We start from the raw sequence: 24,623 nt of genomic DNA on the forward strand, positions 1-24,623 counted from the left end.
TTCGATAGAACGTCACTTACCTTTTTTCGTCACTTTCAACGCAGATCTGGAGCTTTGCTGTCTCTGAGGGGTTTTTCCTCACAGAACATTCCAGTCAAGCAGTACCATGTCACATCCCTGAAGGGTTTGAACCCTGATTTCTTGGGAGAACAGCTTGATTGCAGAATTATTCACAATGTATACATCTGTAATTTTGTTAAGATGTTAAAACTGCTGTTACAAGCAACACATTCCCATGTTAAGCACCCAAAGAAAGGATTAGGTTACTCTCGTTTCAGGCTGTTCTTTCGAAAGCAGACCTCTTTTTTTCTTCTCTATTGTTATTAATTGTTATACTTTTTTGCGTCGGATACAGTATACCCACATTTTACCTAGGATGCCTAGGCACTGGCAGTCCTTGACCCCTTGTGCGTGGCTTACTGCGTTACTCCTCATCAAATCATCTTGTAATTTACTTATCTATAGCAAGAAAAGAAAATACATGGGTAACCAGCAGATCCTCTTTTCACAGTTTTCTTTAGCATGCAAGTATTCTTCAATTGGCGCTGCTTTAAATAGCCCTGATATTTTTTTAGTAAATGGAGTACAATGTTAAAGTAAATTAAGGCGTTTCTGGTGAGAATGTGTATGCTATGCATGCACCCAACAGTTTGCAATATATAATGTCTCTGTTATTGGAATAGGGCATCTGAGTTACTTAATGAATGTGTCTGTAAACAACAAAGTTGGAATTTGATGGGGGAAAAAACAATTTACTAAAATAACATGTAATGTTTCTTGTACTATAATTTCAATGTTTCTTTTTTTCTAGACTCTAACAAAAGAAGACTTTAACTCCATTACCAGCACCAGCAAACAGCTCCTCATGTCCGCTCTGCATGAACTTGAGGCCCAGTCTCACAGTGGTACACCCAGCAAACATATTCAATTTGAATACAACGTGCCTTCCTTTCTTTGGCTAGAGGGCTCCAGTGATCTGCTACCTGATGCTGCATGGATCAACGTAAGCAGTCGCAGTCATTTTGCCAAAAGCGGTCTTTCAATGAAGGCTCATGCCCTCACCCCCTGTGTCCAGAACTTTTGTACTGCCCTAGATGCAAAACTTAAGGTCAAATTAGACGACCTTCTCTCCTACCTTCCCTATGACGCTCCACATCCCAAAGAAACAACCAGTGAAGCCCCCTCAATGGGGAAACACTCCGCGTTTGACAGGTACGGCGATGCTCGGACAGTGGAAGAGATGCTGCAAAGCCATTGCCTTGCCTGCATTGAACATATCCTAAGTTGCATCGCGGAAGAACTCGCCAGGACCGGAGCTAGCCTGCTTGGGCAGCGGGACTCTCGCCAAGATGCTAAACTGGGGGCTGTCCTTTTCATGGCTCGACTCTGCCAATCCCTTGGGAAGCTTTGTCCTCACTTGAAGCAGTGCATTCTGGGCAAGTCTGGCTCTTTAGACCCAGTGATAAGAGAGCATCGGTCAGCAAAAAAAGTTGGAAAGGGCAAAGTGCAGGAAATGGACCCAGTGCTGGCTAAGTGGCAGGATGTGAAGGATAAACTTCTGCACCAAAGCCTGGCAGCCTATCGGATCTGGAGCTCTGCTGTTGTGGAAGTAAGTAGCACATTTGGCGTCCGAAATGCCTGGTCCACTGGAGACACTGGAGTATCTGCTAGATCTAATGTATGTAGCGAATGCTTTCACAAAGAAATAGATGACTGCTGGATTGCAGAGTGGCTATGTTCTTATCTATGTAAATACTCCGCTCACCTTAGTGATTTTGTAGGAACCCGCTTGATATGGTGTTCCCTAAAAGTTAATTAACTCAAACATTTTACTACAACATTACCCTTTCTCTGTCACTTCCATGTACTTAATATGGGTCATTCGCACATCCTGCTCATCAGTCTTTTGCATTTCTGCTGACATTTTCATAAATGTTGTCAGTCGTGATTGCAGTTTGTAGATAAGTAGATACCTGCCATAACCAGACTGAAGCCATGAACTCCTTGAATAGTCTTTTGAACCACCTCCACAGTGACATTACTTGCTGTCACTGATTACTGAAATCTTGCTGGAGTCAGTAAGTGAGCAGCAGTCATTTATTTGACTCTCGTCTAAGCCATTAATCCACCTTGTTCAGTATCCGCCCTTGGTGTTGGCCACTAAAAATCTTTTGTCCTCTGGTAAATGTTCATTGTCCTATCTGGTACCTATATTTCGACTGTCATCCGGGTCACCTTTTTCTAACCAGAGAACAGAGTTGAAATTGGTTCTTTCTCAGATCTCCCACCCTTATGTCCATTGCAGTTCCCATGTCGTCTGCTAGAACGGTACAGCATGTTATCAGTTTGTATGCTATTTGTTTACTAGTTACAATGAGGACTTCACAAAATGAGATCATCAAGAACCAATGAAAAAGAAAAGTGTGCCTTAAGTGTTTCCTCTTTATTTTGTTTTCCTTGACTATTGGATAGCAGTAATTTTAGAGATGGGAAAGGAGCTTACTATGTTAAGGCATTCACTGTGAAAATGTGTGCAACCTTCATGATGCACTTTTAATCTCAATAGGACTGATTATGTAGGACGTTGTATAATAACTGCAGCGAAGTAAAGTGATATAATTTATTTACAGAGCTGTGATAAAGACATCAAGCACTATATTAAAACAAGTTTCAAGAAAGCCTCTTAGTATTGCCCATACTCAGTCACTTGTGCTAGCTAGAATCTGCATTCAAAGATCATTTCATGGTTTTATTAAGTACAGGCTCAGCCTTTGTTGATCTTGTTTCCAGATTTAAAGTGGACTGCTACACATGGCATTTCATGAGTAGTACAGAATTTAAAGAATCATTTTAGTGCTACAAATGTCACATATAAACATTATGTATAGTGCCACTGGGTAGAAGTATGAAAATTAGTAATTGGTCTTACTGTAAGTACTAAACAACTTCAGTATCCTAGGGGTGAGAATGTAAATTAAAAATTGGAACAGATCGCTCTTCAGAAGAAAAAATAGGTTTGAGGCATATGAGCGGCAGATTGCACACTGTGCATAGATGGCCACCTAGTGTTGAGCCCGGATGTTTGCAGTTGGTTGTTGTCCTGAAAAGTTCTTTGGAAGTCACGTGATAGGTGACTCCTCCTTAGCACCACATTGCGCATGGGCATCTGCTCCATCCCCAGATTGTTTTTTTCCGCCATCTGGCTCGGATGTGTTTCCTGTGCTCCGGTTTGGAACGCGCAATCCTCACCCAGTTCGACGGTATTGTTTCGATCGCGCTACACATCGACGCGATTTTCTAACACTTCGAAGTCTTCGATTCCGGTCGTCGATGAAGGCCTTCGGGCCTACCTAGGCCTTACTTTCTAGCTCATGGAAAGGATGCCATTCAAGAAGTGTCCTCAATGTGGGTCGAAGTTTCCCCACACTGACCTACTTGAGGTGTGCAACCTTTGCCTTTCACCGGAGCACGAGGCCAAAGACTTGCCTCATTCCGCTCCAAGAAAACCATTCGGGACCGACTAGCTCTGAGAACTATGGCTCGCTCGTCAGCTTCGATCCCCGATGACATCTTTGAAGAGGGCGTCGACGTGCCAGAACACCAGCACGCGAAGAGAGTATCGGATCCTCAGATGCCGAAGACTCCGATGTCGAGGACATCACTCCAGCTTAACGGGTCGTAAGTAAGACCGTCGATCCCAACCCTTCCTCAACACCCTCAAAAAAGGCTTCGTCACACCCTCACCTTCAGGCCCGGGTGCACACCGAGACACTGCTTCCCATGCCCCACCTTCGGGCCCGGTAAAGAAGCCCACTAAGCCTTCAGGTGGCTCGTGCTCGAGCCAGCCTATTCCCGGTGCCAATCCTATACCCACACCGAAGAAGAAGCCCTCTTCCTCTACCACGCTGACCGTTGCTCTGACACCTAAGCACGCGGCGCCAAAGACTGGCAGCGGCTCATCGATGATGAAACCGCACTCTGACCCGAGTAAAAAACCGCCCAAAGCGCCAGATTCACCGGCGTCTGAGCCGAAATAACACCCGGAACCGAAAAAACAGGTTCCGGTAAAAGACATTTCAAAAGTGCACACTCCTAAGCCAAAAGACCCGACACCAGCTACTGACTCGGTGCCGAAAAAACCTACGGACCGAAAACTTCGACGCCGAAGGATTTGCCCTACTCAGAAGAACTTTTTACACCGGATCCCAAACAAAAACTCTTGTAAAGGATCCTAAAATCGGACAATTGACTCTCCGCTCGAAGAAGAGACCACTTGAGGCGCCAGCACCTCCAAAGAAGAGACATTGCAACCTCTCCATTAAGGGTACCTTCTCCACCACCTCCCCATACTGTTCCTCCTCCTCCTCCACCACATCATTCACCTACACCATCTACTAATCCAGATGATGATGTAGACAAAAATTCTAATGACCCAGGTGGGGGTGCACACGACCCAGCAGGGACCAATAGTCCCCCTCCATCACCTAATCCATGGGATGATTACAACACCCTTGATGTGCCTTACGTCCAAAGGGCTGCACAATATCATGCGGTGGACTTACACACCGATGCAGTGGAGGAAGATTTACTATGAGACACTTTTGATAACACACAAAGGTCTACTGCCATTTTGCCAATGCTTAAGGGTGTCCTCAAACACTCAACAGATTTTTAAGGATCCCTTTAGGGCTAGGGTCCTCAATCCTCGCATTGAGAAAAAATATAAATCTGCCCCTGCAGATCCAGTTTATATTAAAGGTCCAGCACAACAAGATTCTCTAGTAGTCTCTAATGCACGTAAACATGGTAATTCCCAGACATCAGGTGAGGCCTCACCACCAGACAAAGAATCTAAGCTCCTTGATGCCTCCAGCAAGCGAACAGCGGCACAAGCAGCCAACATCTGGTGCATTTCCAACTCCCAAGCGTTGCTGGCAAGATATGACAGGGCACATTACGATGAACTAGAGTCCATAATGCAGCACCTACCAGACAAATACAAAAACAGGGCTAATGAACTTATACAGGAAGGTAAAAATATTACTAATACTTCCATTTGTTATGCCCTAGACGCTGCAGATACCGCCTCAATGGCAATCAATACCAGCACCCTACTACGTAGACATGCCTGGCTACGTATTTCAGGTTTTAAACCTGAGGTACAAAACTCCATCCTTAATCAGCCATTTGATGAGACACATTTATTTGGCCCAAATGTTGACGTGTCTTTAGAAAAAATAAAAAAAGACACATATACAGCAAAATCTATGGGAGCCTTGAAGCAGCAAACTCCCAGACGTTCCTTTCGTCGCTCCTCATACAGAGGCAACACTAGAGGCTACTCCTCAGAAAGTCCCTCCACTTCCTACAAAACCCATGGTCAATCCACATTCACTAAGGGCTACCAGAGAGGGGGTTACAGGGGTAACAACAACAAAGGCAGAGGCAAAAACAACAACTCCCGCTACCCCTACCCAATGACTTTCCTCCCCTTCCCACCCCCCCCCCAACATTCCACTCCTGTGGGGAGAAGACTTCAACAATTCCTGTCTGCCTGGATCAACATCACATCAGACAGGTGGGTGCGACAAATTGTTCAGTCAGGTTACTGTCTAGAACTAACATCTACCCCCCCAAACAGCGTCCAATGTCACAAGAACATCTATCACTGTTAAAGCAAGAAGTAGTATTAGAACCAGTTCCTCTGCACCAATAAAACAAGGGGGTTTACTTTCTATATTTTCTGATTCCAAAGAAGGACTGCTCTCTAAGACCTATTTTAAACCTCAGACCGCTAAACATATACATACAGTCAGACCATTTTCACATGGTCACACTCCAACAAGTCCTTCCGCTCCTGCTGCAAAACGACTTCCTGGCTACTCTAGATCTCAAGGACGCATACTTCCACATTCCCGTTCACAAGGCTCACAGGAAGTATCTCAGATTTGTAATGGACGGGCAGCACTATCAATTCAAAGTACTCCCATTCGGAGTCACAACAGCACCAAGAGTATTCACCAAGTGCTTAGCAGTAGTGGCAGCGCATCTACGAAGACCGCACATCCATGTCTTCCCGTACCTCGGCGACTTGTTCATAAAAGCCAGCTCACACAATCAATGCGTGGAACACACTCATACCACCATCCAACTGCTCCACAACTTGGGGTTCACAATAAACCACACCAAGTCTCATCTACAGCCATCCAAAGTACAACAGTACCTCAGCGCCACAATAAACACCTCAACAGCGCTAGCTTATCCCACGCCAGCAAGGATAGCCAGCATGCAAACTCCTCTAACAAAGTTTGCTACAACATTCCCTCCCAGCACGAGTGTTCATGCAACTCATAGGGATGATGGCCTCTTGCATCTTCATAGTACCCCATGCAAAGCTTGGAATGCGTCCGCTACAAGAGTGCTTATTACGTCAATGGAACCAGGCTCAAGGTCACTTAACAGACCTAGTGTTGGTAGACGGTCGGACTCATCGCTCTCTGCAATGGAGGAACACCAAAAACCTTTCCAAGGGACGACCGTTCTTAGAGCCAGTTCCTCAGATAATCTTGACTGCGGACGCATCGATCTGCGGCTGGGGAACACATCTACTGCAACACACAATGCAAGGCAGGTGGACACCGCAACAAAAATTACTCCACATCAATCATCAGGAGTTACTAGTGATATTCCTAGCACTAAAAGCTTTCCAGAAGCAAGTAGCAAACAACGCTGTGTTAGTCCGCACAGACATGAAAGCAATGTACTACATACAGAAGCAGGGAGGCACACACTCCCTGCAACTCTCCCAACTAGCACAGGAAATATGGAGGTGGGCTATACCTCAAAACATATTCCTCCTAGCCCAGCATGTTCCGGGAGTACAAAATACTATAGCGGATCTGTTAAGTCGTTAAACACAACAGATCCACGAGTGGGAACTTCATGTGCAAGGTCTTCAGCCATTCTTTCAGATGTAGGGACAACCTCAAATAGACATATTTGCCACCCACGAAAACACAAAATGCCCAAGCGTTGGCCGCCAGATATCCACACCCACTGTCAAAAGGCAATGCGATATGGATGAATTGGTCAAACACATTGGCGTACGCTTTTCCACCTCTACCACTCATGCCACACTAGTAGTACGCAAACTCTACAGCAGCATTCTCTGACCCTCATCCTAATTGCTCCAGCGTGGGCCAGACAACCGTGGTACACCACACTGCTACAACTGTCTGTAGTACCGCACCAAAAACTGCACCTGTCTCCATACCTCTTAACACAGAACCGTGGAGAGATCAGACACCCGGACCCAGCTCTGCTCAAATTTGTGATCTGGCTCCTGAAGTCCTAGAATTTGGATATCTGAACCTTCCTCCAGACTGCATGAATGTCATTAAAGAAGCTAGACGTCCAACCACTAGGTCATGTTACTCAGCCAAGTGGAAACGATTTGTGATGTATTGTCACAACAACAATATTGATCCCCTAGATGTGTCTATTCAACACATCATAGGATACCTACTGCATCTCCAAAGATGTAACTTAGCCTATAAGTCTATTAGACTACATCTTGCTGCAATAGCAGCATATCTGCAAAACAGACAAGTTCTATCTTTTGTTCAGAGTGCCTGCCAGTAAAGCCTTTATGGAAGGCCTTAAAAGAATAATTCCTCCCAGAGTACCACCTTCACCTGTGTGGAATTTAAACGTTGTTCTCACACGGCTAATTGGTCTTCCCTTCGAACCCTTACACAGATGTGAATTACAATTTTTAACATGAAAAGTTGCTTTTCTAGTAGCTATTACTTCTCTGCGGAGAGTTAGTGAACTACAAGCACTAACCATTCAAGAACCCTTCTTGCAAATGAATCAAAATAAGGTAGTTCTGCGTACTAATCCAAAATTCCTGCCCAAAGTCATTTCTCCATTCCATCTCAATCAATCTGTGGAACTGCCCGTTTTCTTCCCGCAGCCACTGTCAGTAGCAGAAAGAGCTCTTCACACATTCGATGTCAAAATAGCATTGTTATACTAGATAGAAAGGACACAGCCTTTTCGTAAGACAAAACAACTTTTTGTGTCTTTCTCACCACCACACAAGGGTAATCCCATTTCAGAATCTGGGATAGCTAGATGGATTGTCAAATGCATACAGATTTGTTACCACAAAGCTAAACGTACATTATCTGTTCCTCCTAAAGCCCACTCTGCAAGAAAAATAGGGGCTTCAATGGCATTTTTAGGGAGCATTACCCTAGATGACATCTGCAGAGCAGCTACATGGTCTCCACCGCACACATTCACAAAACACTATTGTGTAGATGTGCAAACAAAACTAATGTGGGCCAGGCTGTTCTCAAAACATTATTCCAAACTACTACAACAGATAGGGGTGGTCACCGCTAAGAGTGGGTACTGCTATACAATCTATGCACAGTGTGCAATCTGCAGCTCATATGCCTCGAACGCAAAATGCTACTTACCAGTATGCATCTGTTCTTGGCATGTAGTGCTGCAGAGTTGCACATACCCACCCGCCTCCCCGGCTACCCTTGTCTGTTTCAGTATTATCTTAATTAGATACAAATTACATGGGCATCCTTCCTTTCCTTGCAAAGCTCCATCATTTCCCTAATGGCGCAAAACAATCTGGGGATGAGCCGATGCCCATGCGCAATGTGGTCCTAAGGAGGAGTCGCCTATCTCGTGACTTCCAAAGAACTTTTCAGGACAACCACAAACTGCAAACATCCGGGCCCAACACTAGGTGGCGATCTATGCACAGTGTGCAACTCTGCAGCTCTACATGCCAAGAACAGATGCATACTGGTAAGTAGCATTTTCCTTCTATGATCATCTCCATACCACCCTTTGCCCTTATTTAAGTGTTTCACCATAGGTACTAGGAGGAATCTATGTTCATGCACATTGTTCAGAGGGTCTACCTTAGTAACTTTCATCGGTCTAAGCAAAGGTTCTAAATCCTCAAATTCATAAATTGATGTCCATATTTGTCCCCCTCCAGGTAAGCCACTGTATGTTGGGTACTTTAAATTATGATCAATATGCTGTAAACCTTGTGTGCAGATATCTTTTGATATTCTTGAAACTGCAGCGAGACTTCCACAATTCCCAAGCTTGATATGTGGGCATTTCTGAGTTTTGTGCCCTTCTGTGGAAAGATGGACACATTTTTAAACCTTCTCATCATCTCATTAGCTGCCTCAGATAGGCCCTCCCTTTTGAATTTGCATTTTTCCTCCCCAGGTGCTGGTTCATAGTTTCACTCAGACTTTACTCCAGGAGGCTGCGAGGTCCATTTTGGCTACTGCCACCAACTGGGATGAGGTTGAAATTCAGGAGGAGACCGAGTCGGGTGCAACAGTGACTTCGAAAATCAGACTTCCAGTCCAGGTATGGCTCATTCTGAACATTTCTTTGTGAGGTTGAAAAGTTCATTCTTCGTTTAAGTTGGATGGTTCTGGGTTTGCCAAAACTGTTTTTCGGTGTCACTTAATTTGTTGATAACTAACCCCAGATCTAGACCTATGGCCTTTTCATAAGCTATAGTCCTCTTTTCGGCTTAGCCTTGGAAGGCCTCCTTCAGCTTGAAGAGACACTAAGAAACTTTGGAAATTGTCATATTCCTAGCTGTAAGCAAGGCAGGATTTCTCCACAAAAACCTTGATTTTGAGCATTATTGCTAGACTCTCCTGTAAACACTCAGTCTTATGCAGCACTTCTTCTTTGAAGGGCTTTCAGCAGATTATGCAACTGTAACAGCCTGCCAAGCCAAGATTGTACTTATTACAAACGGAAAGCACTGTCTGTACAATCGTGGCCTCCATGTAAGTGTTCATAAATTTCTGCAAAGTTGTATTTTTCCAACCCTAAAACTGGCAAAAAAGGACGGGGACTGAAGCTCCCCATTTAGAGTTGTAACTTTATAGTTTGCATGGCCATGTAGGATTGTGTATTTCTAACAGAAAATATTGTTTTTGGGCGTGGGGGGATGGCGGTCGGGTCATTGTAAGTGGATTTTGAACTTTTCCTAGGACGGAGCTGAAAATAATCTTTCTGAAAACATGAGCACAAGGATAGGACACCGTGGGTGGTTTGCTGGGTTCTTGGGATTAACTTTTGCACTTTATAGAACAACAGCTTAACCGCTTGATGATTACTTCTTACTGTACAGGGAGCACTGCAGAGTGTTTAAGTGCTTCACAGTTGTGGAGCAGGATTCAGAACTCTGTTCTGAATCAAGTAAAGATGTGTACCAGGTCTTTGTAGGAAACGAGCAAAAATGGACGGATTTCTTATTCCTTGAGATTTTTGGGGTTTCTGGTACAAATTATTAATTCTAGCTTTTATTATCACTTAAACGAGCTACACATTTCAGTGACCATTTTTACACTTTAAGCCACACAGTAAAAAACGATGCCCTAACCTCAGTTTATGCATTTTATATTTGAAGCAGCTCATCACATAGTTAAGCAAACATCCATTCTGTTTGTCATTTAAAAGCCTGCTCTTCGGTAGCCTATGCCTGAATTGAGGTGGGAATTATTTGCACAGCTTTAGAAGTAGAGGATTATTTATCTAATCCGTAAGTATGCTTTTTAGATTGTACATGAAACCCCAGTTTATTGAGTTTACATACTGGGAAAAGGCAGTAGAGGATATGATTAATGACAGTGAGATTAGGAATAGCCAGAGGAGGGCACTGTACATTCTTTTTTTATCAAGGAGCATAAATGGGCTTTGTCAGGGCTTGCTGGTAAAGCACGGTGAAAAATAGAAGTACCAAAAAAATTCCAAAGTACAGGTTATGCTTCACATGGGGATACATCCATGTCCATCTTGGAATATTGTGTCTTTTGAAAAAAGCATTTCAAAAGGGCTTCTGTTTCACAAGCACGCATGGGAATCCATTTTGAAACCGGTTTTCTGAAAGAAAAATTGTTCTGAGATAGCCGCCATTTGTACATTTGACCTTCATGCCTTCAGTTGTGCCTTTCGGGCAGCAAATGGTTCTGTTAATGCTGGGAAGGGAAATAGGGAAATTTCCTATTTCAACCCCAGTTGTAGAATATTTGGAAAAAGTGCAACGTTCCCCCAAATAGTCAAAGAGATTTATTTACTATTCTGAATTCAGTCCTTGAATATTTTGGGAAAAGTTAAAAAAAAATATATATATATATCCTAAAATATTTTAGAAAAGAGCTGAAAAGGTATAATTTTTCTTTGCTTGGAAGTGCTGCCATGAGGGTGCAACTCCAAAGAAAAAACTAGAGATTGTCAGCAGTGGAGGGATACAACTCATCCTTATTTATTGCAGACTTACCCCTAATTCTGGGTAATGAAAGGGGGTAAGTCCGAAGTTAGATGGGAAACACATTTCATGCCTATTATATGCGGACGATCTTGTTGTAATTGACCAAACAGAGATCAGCCTACAAAGAAAGCTAAATAGATTGAAGGAATGTTGTGGTTAAAAAAAACTAGTTGTCAATATGGACAAGACCAAGATTCTATGCTTCGTTCGGAGGAAAATAGGTTTCACATGGTTTCTGGGATTAGAGAAGCTATAAAAGGTAGCCGAATATAGGTACCCAGGGATGTGGTTCGAGAAAAGTCTGCATTGGCACACCCACCTTAACGCTTTAAAGTTCAGAGCATCAGCATCGGTTAATGGATTGAAAAAATTCAATGGTAATTATGGTGAAATGTCAGATAGGCCAGTCTTACAAGCCTACGCAGCAATGGTACCACCACAATTTTTATATGGTGCTAAATTGCTATATCTGAGTGGCAAAAACGGGTGGGACGTTGAGGAGGGGGAAAACCCTGAAAAAACTATTCTCATTGCCTAAATCTTCAGTGGTTCAGGCAGTGAGATTGGAATTGGGAATTGCCTCATGGAGTACAACAGCTTGCATGGCCCTATTACGATTGTCAGTGCCAGGTAACGGGAGAAGATTTCAAGATTTTTCGATAGTGCAGAAGCAAGATTTTAAAGAGTGAGCTAACATGAGCAAAAGGCATAAAAGCTACCAATAGTAAAGCATGTCGTATGTTGAGGGTTAAGCTGTGTCCTCAGACTCACCAAATTGAGATAGATAAAAGAGAACTCAGGGCCCTGGGAAAAGAAATCTCCAGAGCACAGGACCAAGAGTGCCTCCTGCAAAAGTTCTGTACGCTTAATGGTCACCGCGTGGCAAAACGAACAACATTTCCCTTACATTGATAGGTTGCACTGTTGCTAGTTAAGAAGGGAATTACTAAGACTAAGAATTTAGTTTAACCCCTGTTATGTTAATAATGGGGTAAAAAGATCCATATTTGATAGTAAGGGAAACTGTTTCTGCTCCTTGGGTACAACTTGTGACATTCTACATATATTATTTGTTGTCAGAAGGTTGTAGATATACGGAAAGAGTTTTTACGCCCGATTTTTAAAAAGTATGATATCAAAAATAGGGTTCAGGCAGTAAACCTTTTAACTGAAACGAGTACTTTGGTCATAGGTTGTGCCATGGGGAAGTTCATTCAAAAAAGTTAAAGAATTCCTCAAGTGTGAATGTAATTGAAAGGCTGTTTTATCGTTTTAGGTGCTCTGTGTATATGAACTGTGGATAGGACAATTGAGTGCATTACATGACATTTTATGACGTTTTTAAGATTTGTGATTTAAAGTTTTTATATTAATGCAAGTTTTAAAAATGTGTCTAAATAAGCTTGCTTTGAACTGAACCGACTGAACTCATCCTTTCAGAAAGACTGTAAACCTGCTTTTCTGCAGGGAAGAGAAACACAATAAGCGAATGAAAACCCATTTAAAATATAAATGAAAGGTTATTACCAAGAAAGCCATGCTCGAGTAATGAGCTATGGGCTAGCCTAGAATCCACTGTAATTATTGTATTGTTCACATTAGGTCTTCATATAACAGACAGTTTAAGCTGTCTGTAGACAAGACCAAGAAAATTATAGCTTTTTTCCTTACGTTTATTTTTAGTGCACAGCTTTTAAGTAGATAGTAATCAATTTAGTAGAGAAATGCCCTGTAGCCAAATAGAAATGTCTCTTAGTAGAGAAATGCCCTTTAGCAAAATAGAAATGTCTCAGCCAAATATTCTCAATTTCGCTGTGCACTCATTTTTGTGTGCCCCTTTATTTAATTTATATGTTTTTTTTATCTTCCAGCCCACCAGAGAAGATAATTACTATTAATACTTTCAGTTGGAAATGGAGGCTATCATTGTAGACATCCAGCTTTTAAGAGCCTTACTCTTTATTGCCTTTCAGGGCAGGTTCACAGACCATTACATTTCAAATTCTGACCTGGAGTCCTGTTTCAGAAAGGAGGTTTCTGTTATCTTAAATTTAAAAATTGTATAGATTAGCTTCATCTTCCATGGGGTGGTAGTGAAAATGCTACACGTAGATCAGAAGGTAGGTGGGATCCTCAGTTGGCTTTGTATGCTTTGATATGGCTGTTGGTTACCTTGGGGAATTGCTTTCAGTGTTATTGCTGATGGTCAGTTAACCTGATGTAATCTTCAGTAATACTGAAGGCAGTTTAGAAGCAGCCTGTATCTGAACTTGCTTTTAACATTCCGAAATTTCTCCCAAAAATGACGCAAATTCTGGGGGAATGGGACAGACTTAGGAATTATTTCAAGCAGTGACGAGGAATAGGCCTGAAAATCTCTGCAAATATTTAATTGTAAAGGGTCTATTTAAAAGATAGCCCCCCTACACCTTTAGTATCACTTATTAGATTTGAGTCTCACACCTCTAAGCAAAGTGTGATGGTTAATCTCAAAGGCCCCACAGTTTGAGCAGGCGCCCCGAAAAACTTACATTTCTATATCTCTGTTTTGTGGAAACATTTTCATTTGAAATATATTGCCATTTTTTTAAAATTATGTTTTTTTTCTCTATCCTTAGCCGTCGTGGTATGTGCAGTCCCTGTTGTTTAACCTTTGTCAAGAGGTCAACCGAGTGGGAGGCCATGCCCTGCCCAAGGTGACACTGCAAGACCTGCTGAGGGGTTGCATGGCCCAGACGATCGCCAGCTACGAGAAGCTCTCTAAAGACAAGGCGGGCAAAGTGTGTAGCACTTTCAGCATAGGAGCTAGCATTCAAGTATGGCAACCAACTTGCTTTACCCATACCACATAATTTGATGGTATTCTGTCCAAACAATTCTGAATCACATTGCGATTAGGCACAACCAAATCTAGACATACTTTTTTTTTTCCTTTCATATTAGACTACTAGCAGCCCGTCCCGATGTTGTCCGGGTATGAATTGCTGCCGGCCAGTAGTATATTGTTTTGTAGGATTTCTTATCTGTGACAGGCCGGTGAAACGCTCCGATTCACAGTGCACTGCTGATGCACTTAAGAGTGTGCGTTCAGTAGTGTGTGAACTCTAGTTGCCCTACTTAGGGGTCGATTAGGATTGCGGTGAATCCGCATCCTCCGGGCCGGCGGAAGCCACCGCCGGCCTGGAGGATGCTGATTCACCGCTGCGGTAAATGAAAAGACCCCCCACCACATTAGGATGGCTGGGGGGTCATCGGCGGACGGGAAGACCGCCCGCTGCTTTCCTGCCGCAGTCGCCTTCCGACCGTGGCGGAAAAGCTCTAATATGGTGGCGGTGTCTATCAGACACCGCCAGCCATATTAGGATGAGCTTCAGGACATGCCTTTCCATGGCGGCAATGCCACCACGGAAAGGCATACAGTCTTTTCTTTGTGGGCCCGTTGCGGACCCCCAGGCTGAAGGGGAGGTGGGGGGTGCACATGGGTGGTACCTATGGTACCCCTCTGCATTTGCATGCACAATGCGGCAGGCAACGCGCGGTGCCTGCCGCTTTGTGCATGCAATTGCACAGCATGCATATTTAACGTTGCGGCATGTGCTGCTTAAAGCAGCACCCGCTGCAATGTTAAATATGCGGGATGTGACCGCCAGGGTGGCGGTCACATCCTAATTCCATCGGAGAGACCGCCGCTGCCCCTGCGGACGGTCCCTCCACCTCGGGGGTTGCGGACGGACGCAGGTCCGTCCCCCATCCTAATAGGCGCCTTAGTTTTTGCTTGCAATATTATATAGCGAGAACTCGACAACATGGCATGAGCACAATGTACTTAACAGAAGAACACATTAATTTGTGGTATGCACGGGGAGACAAAGCGATTTGCCTGGAATCACAGGATGTTGAGCTGATGCAGTGATTCAAACGTAGCTCCCCAGCTCTAAAGTTCGCAATTCTAGATCTTGTGGCGGGAGGTGTGTCTAAAAGTGTATGTCGGTGCTGGCCATCAATGAGAGAGACCTGTGCATTTTTCAATTGGGTGGTGAAAAAATATGAGTGTTGCTGGAGATGTGGGCCGCCGTGCCACCAATGTACTTACCGTGGGAGGGTAAACACCCATTATTCCGCAACTTTCTTTCCGCATATCATCACTCCTCATACTTTCATTACAAAAGTACCATGACTCCGCAATGCCATTATAATGCATGGTATTACATTTTATATGCTTTTACCATTCATACATTTACAACGAAATTCGTTGTAAAAGCATGAATAGTAAAAGCATGTTTTTTTAAAATGTTTGGATAAGGTAAGTATGGGTATAGGGGTATATGTTTTGGGGTACTGAGGTATGTTTTGGGGTGTTTGGGTATTTTAAGGGTTCAGATATAGTTTTGGGTTATGGGATACAGGGGTAGTTTTAGGGTTTAGGGATATGTATGGGTTTTGGGGTACAGGGGTATTTTAGGGTTCAGGGGTAGGTTTGGGTTTTCGGGTATAGAGGTATTTTGAGGTTCAGGGGTAGGTTTGGGTTTTGGGGTACAGGGTTATTTTTAGGGTTCAGGGGTAGGTTTGGGTTTTGAGGTACAGGGGTATTTATTCGGTTCAGGGCTAGGTTTGGGTTTTGGGGTACAGGGGTATTTTTAGGGTTTAGGGATGGGTTTGGGTTCTGGGGTACAGGGTATATTTATAGGGTTAAGATGAGTTAGTGTTTGAGGGTGTTGGGGTATTTTAAGGAGTAAGGGTGGTTTATGATTATGGGGTGCAGGGGTATTTATAGGGAGCAGGGTGGGATTAGCACACAATATGAGACATGGTATGAAGGGCGGAATGTACCACACGCCCCCAGCGTTTGTCACGCCCCCAGCAGACACCCACAGCACAACGCAGACACGCCCACAGGGACTACTTTGCTGGCACGGTTCTTTTACCTTTTAAATGTATATGGTGGGCGTCTGCATAGCCTATGTCCTTCCGCTGCAACTACCCTTTCCAATGCTGTATTGGGTGTTGTGATTGGTGCTGTGGTTCCTGAGATTACCCGCCTCAAAGGTTTGGGCTCTCTTTATTATTATTAGTATGGATTTAAATCGCAGTTCAGATGCATTACATGTTGGAAGGAACAGAGTTGCAGTTTAAAATTAAATGTAAAAATGAAAGCGAATTAATTCTGGGAGCTTTTTATTTAAGAATGCTTTGTTATAGCGGTTATGATTTTAGATTGTTGGGGATTACAGAGTATCCTCCCTGTCTTCGGGGATCGCTACTAAACGCGTGTGAAACTGGTCTTGCCTGTAAATATCAAAACCGGTCAGCCTTTTAGGTTTAAAGCATTTTATTAAGCATTCACAAAGAAAAAGACAAACAGGTAACACATGGGAGCAAGCGTCTGTTACAGTCATATAATAGCGCACCAGTGCATTAGGATCCTGTAAAGTCAATGTGCATTCAGATATAATAGCTGGGGCGTATGCTACCACAAGGTGCTCCAAAGTGACCAAACCCCTCAACTCCCCACCACCCCAAACCCAACCCTGCCCCCTCCCCCCACCCCCGTCCAGTGCCCCAATGCAACACCTGCCCGCCCCTTCAAAAACCGCTCCCTTCTGTCCCGTGCCCTCACATCCGGTCAGCCTTTTAAGTCCAACATACGCATGATGGTGTGTGTTTTAATATTGCTTCTATGTTTCTTGACACAGGAAGCTGAGCAGTTCCAGATGACCCAGAATCGAGCGCTGCAGTTACTGTATGACCTGCGATATTTGAACATTGTGCTGAGCTCCAGGAGCGAGGACGCGAAACTCAGCAAAAGCAAACAAGACTCCAGGTCTAGTATAATGCAGAGGCTAGATGGGAGGGAGCGGGTGCGGCGGCCACGTCCAAACCTTGGGTGTTAGGACAGCTCCAGGAACCCGACTGGCTCTCCAGATCCTGTTGAACAGGCAGACGAATGCCAAGCTCCCGCGTGGCACATGCCTGCCTGTCGGCTCCTTTAAGGGCTTGTCAAAGTGACTAATGCATGAACTGAAGCAAGCACGACAAACTGCAGACTCGCCCACAGTGAACAAGCACACAAATCAAAAGGAAGAGGCAGTTATGCCCGGCGTGTCCTACATTTCATGTGGATTAAGCAGCTATATAAGGATTGAGAATTACGTTGGTAACATAACTCATTGGGTTAATTAATTGGGAAGGGACTGAGTTCTGTATTCAGCTTGCACGTCAACAATAATATTCCGACCACTGAAGACCAGCTTTATGCTTCCTAGGCTGACAAAACTAGCAGTGAAGTCTTTTGCAAAATCACTTTTTGGACCTCTTTGAAGCTGCAAGGTAGTTGCGGTACATGGAGTATTCATACTCTTTTATAACAGTAGGTGCAGGGTCGCCTTCTCTTGTGGACTAAGAGATCATTATGCATTGCCATGGTACCCTGATACCAAAACATCGCCTGTATAGTAAGTGCATGGACTAATGCACTGGTCTTTGTCGTTCAGTCACATCTCAGTTAGACCCGTGCAGACACACTTCTGTCGCGAGAGATGCCCACTTGTACCTAACTTGTTACCAATGAAGAATGGACCTCTTCACCTTGCCACTTTGCATACAATGACTGATTAGGAGTAAACAAATAGAATGGCACAGCTTGTTTTTTTGATATTTTTTTTTTTTTTTTTTTAGTTTCCGTAAAAGATTGCATGGTTATTCCAAGGAAAAAGGATGATTGAGGTTACGTTCTGTGAATTGTGCTGCTGCGCATCATTTCCAATAGCAGATGCTGTACAACTATGGCATTCTTGTCCTATTGTAGCAAATTGATGCTTAACAAAAGGCTTGCTCTGGTGCTCACCTGAGGTCTTCCCTAGTTTCCCATTATTTTTGTACTCAACGCCCAGTCCATCATGCAACTGTCCTGATAACTTGCAACCAACCAAGCACCTTGTGCTTGCCTTGCTGCCATTGATTTGTCATATGTGCTCAAGCAGCATGGCATATGCCTTTCGTGCTATCGAACTGGGCAGCGCAAATGTTTGCACGGCCATGCGCATCGATGAGAGCTGCAGGCTGCACATGTACCAGGTTGGCACGCCAGTAGCTATTCTTTGTATGGTAGTCAAGCTTGAGAAAACACTTTTGCTCCTCAAAAACGAAACTATTTCCTCTGTCAATGTCTGTTTTCCTTATGAAACACCTTCCAGCTCTGAAGCAGCAGATATCTTTCACCACAAAAACTTTCATCTTTCGTAGGATATTAAAAGTGCTGCCAGCATCAAAGCTCAAAAGAAACCTCTAGCATCTCAATACTGATAAGGTATAGTCCGCTGAACTCTTTGGAGTCCCCTAAATGCAACTAGCTATATCACACATTATAACCAACTGGGCCCAATTTTATGTCTGGGCATATTTTCATTTCTGTGGAAACGATTGGACCCTGCTGAAAGGGTCTGTGTTTTTCAGGGCAGTACTGGTGACCAGGGCATGTCTAGCAACACATCTACCTTATTATTATTGTAGTTCGAATAGGCCAAATGCCTTATCTCGGGTCTTGCTTCCAAATTTGTTTTAAAGCCAACAATGTATATATACTTTGCATATTCCCAGTGTTCCTTATCTAGCTCGCCTACATTTTCAAATGTCCGAAGTCCTGTCTTATTTCTTTGTATTCTGGTTCTTGCAATTTACAATGACAAATACAAAGTTAGGACGCAGAGAAAATAACCGGACTCAAAAACTCATAATTGGCATGGATAATTGAGATCTCCTCTCAGAGCTGAGAAAATATACTTGTCTATGTCATACGGACTCTTCTTCCAGTTCTGGACTTTATTTTACTGAACTCCTTGCCTCCAAATGAACCAAGATGCAGGGAAAAAATAGTAATTTGCCTGGGATCGTTTAAGAAATTTTTTTTTAAGAGATTTGATTGGTTTGAAAACAATTGTGATTTCAAAAATGTAATTAATTGTGCATTGTTTCTCTCCACTAGTGAGCTATTCTATTGGTATTTGGAAAGGAAAGCATGTCTTGGCACAGAGCTTTTATAATAAAATGTCATATTATATTAATTGCTTGTATACCAAACACCATAAGCTGAACTGTCAGTTTAACGTTTTTTTCAATATTTGAAGGCGATAAGACCAGGTCCTAGCAGGTTTATGTGCCGATTACCCACAGACCATAGCAATCTACATTCAACCTAGTCCGCAATTTTACAGGTCTTCTTTCTGATTATTTGAAGACAATATGTTAAGCAACTTAATGCTGGTTTGTTGTTCTTATTATTATTTTTTTTTTGCAAGCAACCCACCTACATCTTGGAATTAATTTGAAATTATGTCCGAGGTGAAGCTAATTCAATTTCTGAAGAGTTAAGCCAATCCGATTTCTGAAAAATGAAGCCAATCTGATTCTTTATGTAACTTTGTTGTGGGTAAACCTGTTTCAACATATGATGACTAGAGAGTTGAATGAAGAGTTGATTGTCTTAAACACCTTCTTTTTACTAAGTAGCAGACTTGACACTCTTATTGTTTTTCAGGATTCAGAAGGTGGTTGATTTCCTGGAGGGCCACATTGATCCCTTTGACCTTGACGTCTTCCTGCCGCACCTGAATAGAAACTTGACCCGCCTGGCTCAGAGGACCTCTGTAAGTTCCTGAAAGGAAACATTATGCAGGGATGTAAACTAGTCCAGATACGAGATGACTGGAATAGGAAATAAAAGTAACTTTTATTGTGAAACATGATATTGAGATCTATATATATATATATATATCCACACATAGTCTATTCCCCAACTCGTGATACGGCGACACAAAGCACAAGCCAATTCCAGCAGTGCGCAAAACAAATGATTTATTGCATGTTTCTCAGAGTCCCATCCCAAAAAGTGGAAAGTACAAAAAAATTTGCTGCGGCTGACGTGTTTTGGCTTGATGCCTTTCACAGGGCCTGTCTTACTATTTTGCAGGACATGTTCATTATATGTAGTCCTGCAACCATTTCATTGGCCCATGAAAAACTAGAGCGCTCCAACATATAGTAATGCATCCCCTTTCAGCCTCCATTTTATATTCTCCACTCCCCGACAGCGCTGTCAATTGGTTGTGCCATCTATATGGCATTGATCCCCTCCCTGTCGAGATAATTATCCATTAACTGCCCATTCTCCAAATTATATTTTGCCAACAAATATAACACATTTTCATCCCCAGATTTGAGTAAACGTCGGTTAACTTTCCCCATGCAGGTGATTTTTTTTTTTTTCAGGTTAGTGCCATTACGGTGTCTAATATGCTCTTCACTCCATCGAAAACCCAGCTCAAAATAAATTTCTCAAAGTTACTTGTGCATGTTCAAAACATATTTCCAATACAGTAAACATTACGTGATGCCCTGATGTGAAACAGATGATTTCTCTGAACAAAAAAAAGTTATAGCAAATTTATAGTTGGGTACAATCTTCAGTAAAAACGTAATGTTTTAAACTCTTAAAACCACAGAAATTCATCAGTTATAGTTATTTCAAGTTAGTATAACTCTCTTCCCCGCCATGCACAGTTTTCTCATCAATAATTTAATTGCAAATGTTGCAATGATATTATCAATGATGTCATGAAAGGTGTCATGAGTAATGTAATATATGGCCACAGAATGGCGAGGGCCCTGTGGCCAATCAACCCCCCCAAAGGCAGCCAACCCCTTGCTGCTCAGGGGCTTGGGCCGTGCGCAGTGGGTGGTAGGCCAAAGGCCTGGCCACCCAACTCCTCTCCCCCCCCCCCCCCCCCCCCCCCGAAAGGCAGCCAATCCCACGCTGCAGAGGGCCTTTGGTCGTGGATGGCATGGGGTTTGCCACAGCGCCTGGCCGCGTGGCCCATCTAGACTCTAACGTGGACTGTGCAGAGTCTGAGATAAAGTCATGGTTTACTTCGGCGCTTGACACCTTCATACCTACCCATCAGGGTCAGGTCAATAAAAAGCCTCTGCTCCCTGGTTCATTGATATTTTGGTTGCGTAAAAAAGCGCTGCAAAGTGTTTGAGCGAACATGGAGAAAAAAGGCTCTCACCAATCAGGAGCAAACACAGGTTTCCCAGCCTATGTAAGAAAACCACTATGTCCCAGGGGTGTGCTCCCCAAGACATAGCTAGTAAGCCCACCCCGGGGAATGAGGTCCCCATGCCCTTTAATGGCTCTGGGATGGGAGCTGGATGGCACCCCTCTTTTTTTAAAGGTGTTAATGCCCAGTGGATGGGGTCCCCGGGACATCTTTTTAGGCTTGTGAGGGGCAAATACAGGGTCAAGCTCTCCCTACCCTGCCCCCTTATATCTTTTTTTTTTTAAACTTTCATTTAGGACACACACTGAGTCCTAAGTCCTAAGGAGGCAGCCAATACTTCCTGGTTGAGGTGGTGGCAGCAAATCATATCTCTGCAGGAGATCTGTGGATCCACGTCCCTAGATATAATACGTATTTCAATATTAGTTGCTCAAACTGCTGATCCAAATCACAAAGCACACTCTGTCTGGACCAAGATCTAGCTTTCTGCCAAATTTGGTTTAAATCCGTTTAGTGGTTTAGACTGTAGCTATGTCTAAAGTTCCCATGGAAAAATGGAACGGCCCCTACTTGACGGAGCACCCTGAAACTTTCCATGCACCAGCCAGTCAAAAAGTAGCACTTTTTCTGAAAGTTTCGTAGCGATTCATGAAATGGCGCACAAGGTATTAGCAACATGAAAAAATGCATTTTCTATGGAAACACGATCATAACTATAATTACCCAGTAGCCTTTATGAAAAATGTTGTTTAAGACATGGAGTGAATGGCATAGATGTAGTTTACCGGAGAGAATTTAGAGTATTGATTTAGGGCCATTGTGTTCTTTTATTGAAGGGAAGATTTTGGTCTTTGAAATTCAGAGGTTCATCGGTCCCATATTATGAATTTCACTAATGTATAACTTCTCCCTATCTATTTGAGGTTTTGCCCAATAAACCGGAGTGCTACAACTGTTCCACATAGATATATGAATTATTTTATGACTTTTATAGCTGATATTTATATAGATAAGGTGGGCAACATCACTGATTTTCCAAACTACTGCCATCAGCAAATGGAACAAATAGGAATGTGAGAGAGTGTTGGCTGAAGTGGTGCAGGAATGAAAACTCATTTGTTTTCAACACCTGGCTCAAGTAATTACCTGCATTCCACTAATCAGGTTGGTATGCAGCTCCAGTCTGGATTCTTTATAAGCTAGCTCTCATGGTTGCACATTTCATCCAGCTAACCACTAGCAGCCGTTCACTTAATAAGCAAAATGACCCTCCGCTTTATGCCAGTAACTAATACACTGCCGGAATCTGTTATTTTACTTCAAGCGTTACATTGATGCCCTGTTTCCTGTGGCCTGATCCACAGGGATCGGGCCACAGGAAACAAGGACTTGGTCCTTACCCCCTCTTTCCATGCCATCCACAAACCTTCCGTGGGGGCCAGGAGATAGAAGGTTTAGAGTGAGGTTTTCTCATCCACGGTGGCACAACATAACCTAGACAAAAGGGGGAAATGTGGTGTGTTAGTTATTGCATAGTGAGAGACAAACCCCCCAAAAACTCAGAACATGAAAGCCTTTAGTGAAGTCTCATCTAATCTCTCTCCTACTGGCAGAGTTAGAAGCATAGTGTAAAAATGATTGAAGAGGTGCTACTAAACAAGAGAGGCCAGAATGGCCACTTTTCAGGCTTCTGAACAATGGGACGTGTCCATTCTCTGTCTGCTACCAAATTCAAGATAAATACATTGTAGGACTTCAGCCTTGATGATTAGCATGTCTTCATTCACATTCAGATGCATCTAAAGCACAGTAAAGGATTGCATTTTCTAGTAAGGGAGAAGCATTATCCAATTATTTTGCTGCTGTTGGTAATCAGGTTGGCTCCAAGACTATTTGCCAAATATGTGCGTGTCCTCACATCATATCTACTGCACAAAGCATGCATTGTTCACTTAATTCAATGACGAGACACTGAAAGAGCTTGTATGTAATTCATGCCAGAGCAACATGAACAGGACCATAGAAGTAATGGGCCTGCTGTACTTTACAGTCAACCTTCAAATATTGTGCCTTCACCCACCCAATTAAATTATTGTAGTGGGGTGCTTATATAGTGTTAGTGTGCAAGTGGTGTAAACTGTGATTACTATGACGCCTCTGGCACTTGAGAATTCTATTCCTCCTTACCATCTAACGATGATGAAATTAATCCAGACTATTTCCTACATTAAACTGGCACCACATGCTCTTTCACAATTGCTTTTTACTGCAATAGCTAAACAGAATTCTTTTAAGCCTGTGGGGAACTTCGAAAGTCTAGTGGTTAAACAAAATTCATAACAGCCATCACTGACAGGAATGAATTGGAAGGCGGTGTTTTCTCAAATCAGTCAGTGTGGTAGCATGGTTGCTGAACTCTAGAATGTGTCTTAAAGATGCAAAGGCATTCTTTGGAAAGCTAGAAATGAAACTAGATATAGTTACAATTCAGCAAAGTGAAAAGGTTTGTCACACGGTGTTTTCAAATGTAAAAGACACCTTTAACAACTTAAAATGTGTGCTGAAACTGTTAATAGCATTAGACATGTAAAGCGCTCTCATGTTCTAAATTGACCGAACAAAAGGCTTTAGGAAGTCCCAACAATCTTCTTTTCAGCGTAAACCATGATCAGTGTTCTGAGTAACTAATTTGCACACTGGATTGTACGATTCATACAGTTGTTCTAGTCACTAGTAGACATAACTTTATTTGAAGGAACAGGAGCACGTTCCACAATATATAAAGCTGCATTCTACGCTTTCATCGGGAAGGTATCAATTGTGGAAAAAGGCAGGGCTGCAACTTAGTCCTAGAGTTTATACATGCAGGACATACCAATGTTTAGATATTCATACAATGCAATAGAAGTCAGTGAGTCTGATTTTTTTTAAGTAAGCATGTTCTGGTGGATACTTCTAAACATAAATTCCCCACCTTGTGAATATTCCCCGGTGTCCGACTGACTCCAGTAACGGTAAAGCAGTAGTTGACGCATATAAGCGCCACCCATGTGCGCTGACGTTATTTTTTCTTTGTTTCTACCCCTTCTGACATGGTTTGAAAGCTGACCATTTCGGGATTCTATGGGAAGGAGTGGGCATTGAAGATGAAGCAGGGTTGGTGTTGTAGATGTGCTGTTAAATCTTTTGCATTTTTTCAATGAAGAAGTTGATTGCATTGCACTTTTGTGTGG

The 24,623-nt window shown here is 43.0% G+C and overlaps 1 protein-coding gene across 2 annotated transcripts in view; it reads left to right on the forward strand.

Annotated features, from left to right (window-relative positions):
• COG1 (component of oligomeric golgi complex 1) overlaps nt 1-24,623 on the forward strand; it is a 181,753-nt gene that overhangs the window by 130,271 nt on the left and 26,859 nt on the right. For both annotated transcript variants that reach the window (XM_086930983.1, XM_086930984.1), the window contains exons 7-11: nt 812-1,609; nt 9,271-9,417; nt 13,957-14,118; nt 17,032-17,159; nt 19,872-19,980. In XM_086930983.1, the coding sequence (XP_086787109.1) occupies nt 812-1,609; nt 9,271-9,417; nt 13,957-14,118; nt 17,032-17,159; nt 19,872-19,980 (1,344 nt within the window). The remainder of the gene's footprint in view (nt 1-811; nt 1,610-9,270; nt 9,418-13,956; nt 14,119-17,031; nt 17,160-19,871; nt 19,981-24,623) is intronic.

This window comes from Lissotriton vulgaris, chromosome 7 (genome assembly GCF_964263255.1).
Source record: "Lissotriton vulgaris chromosome 7, aLisVul1.2, whole genome shotgun sequence".
NCBI lineage: Eukaryota > Metazoa > Chordata > Amphibia > Caudata > Salamandridae > Lissotriton > Lissotriton vulgaris.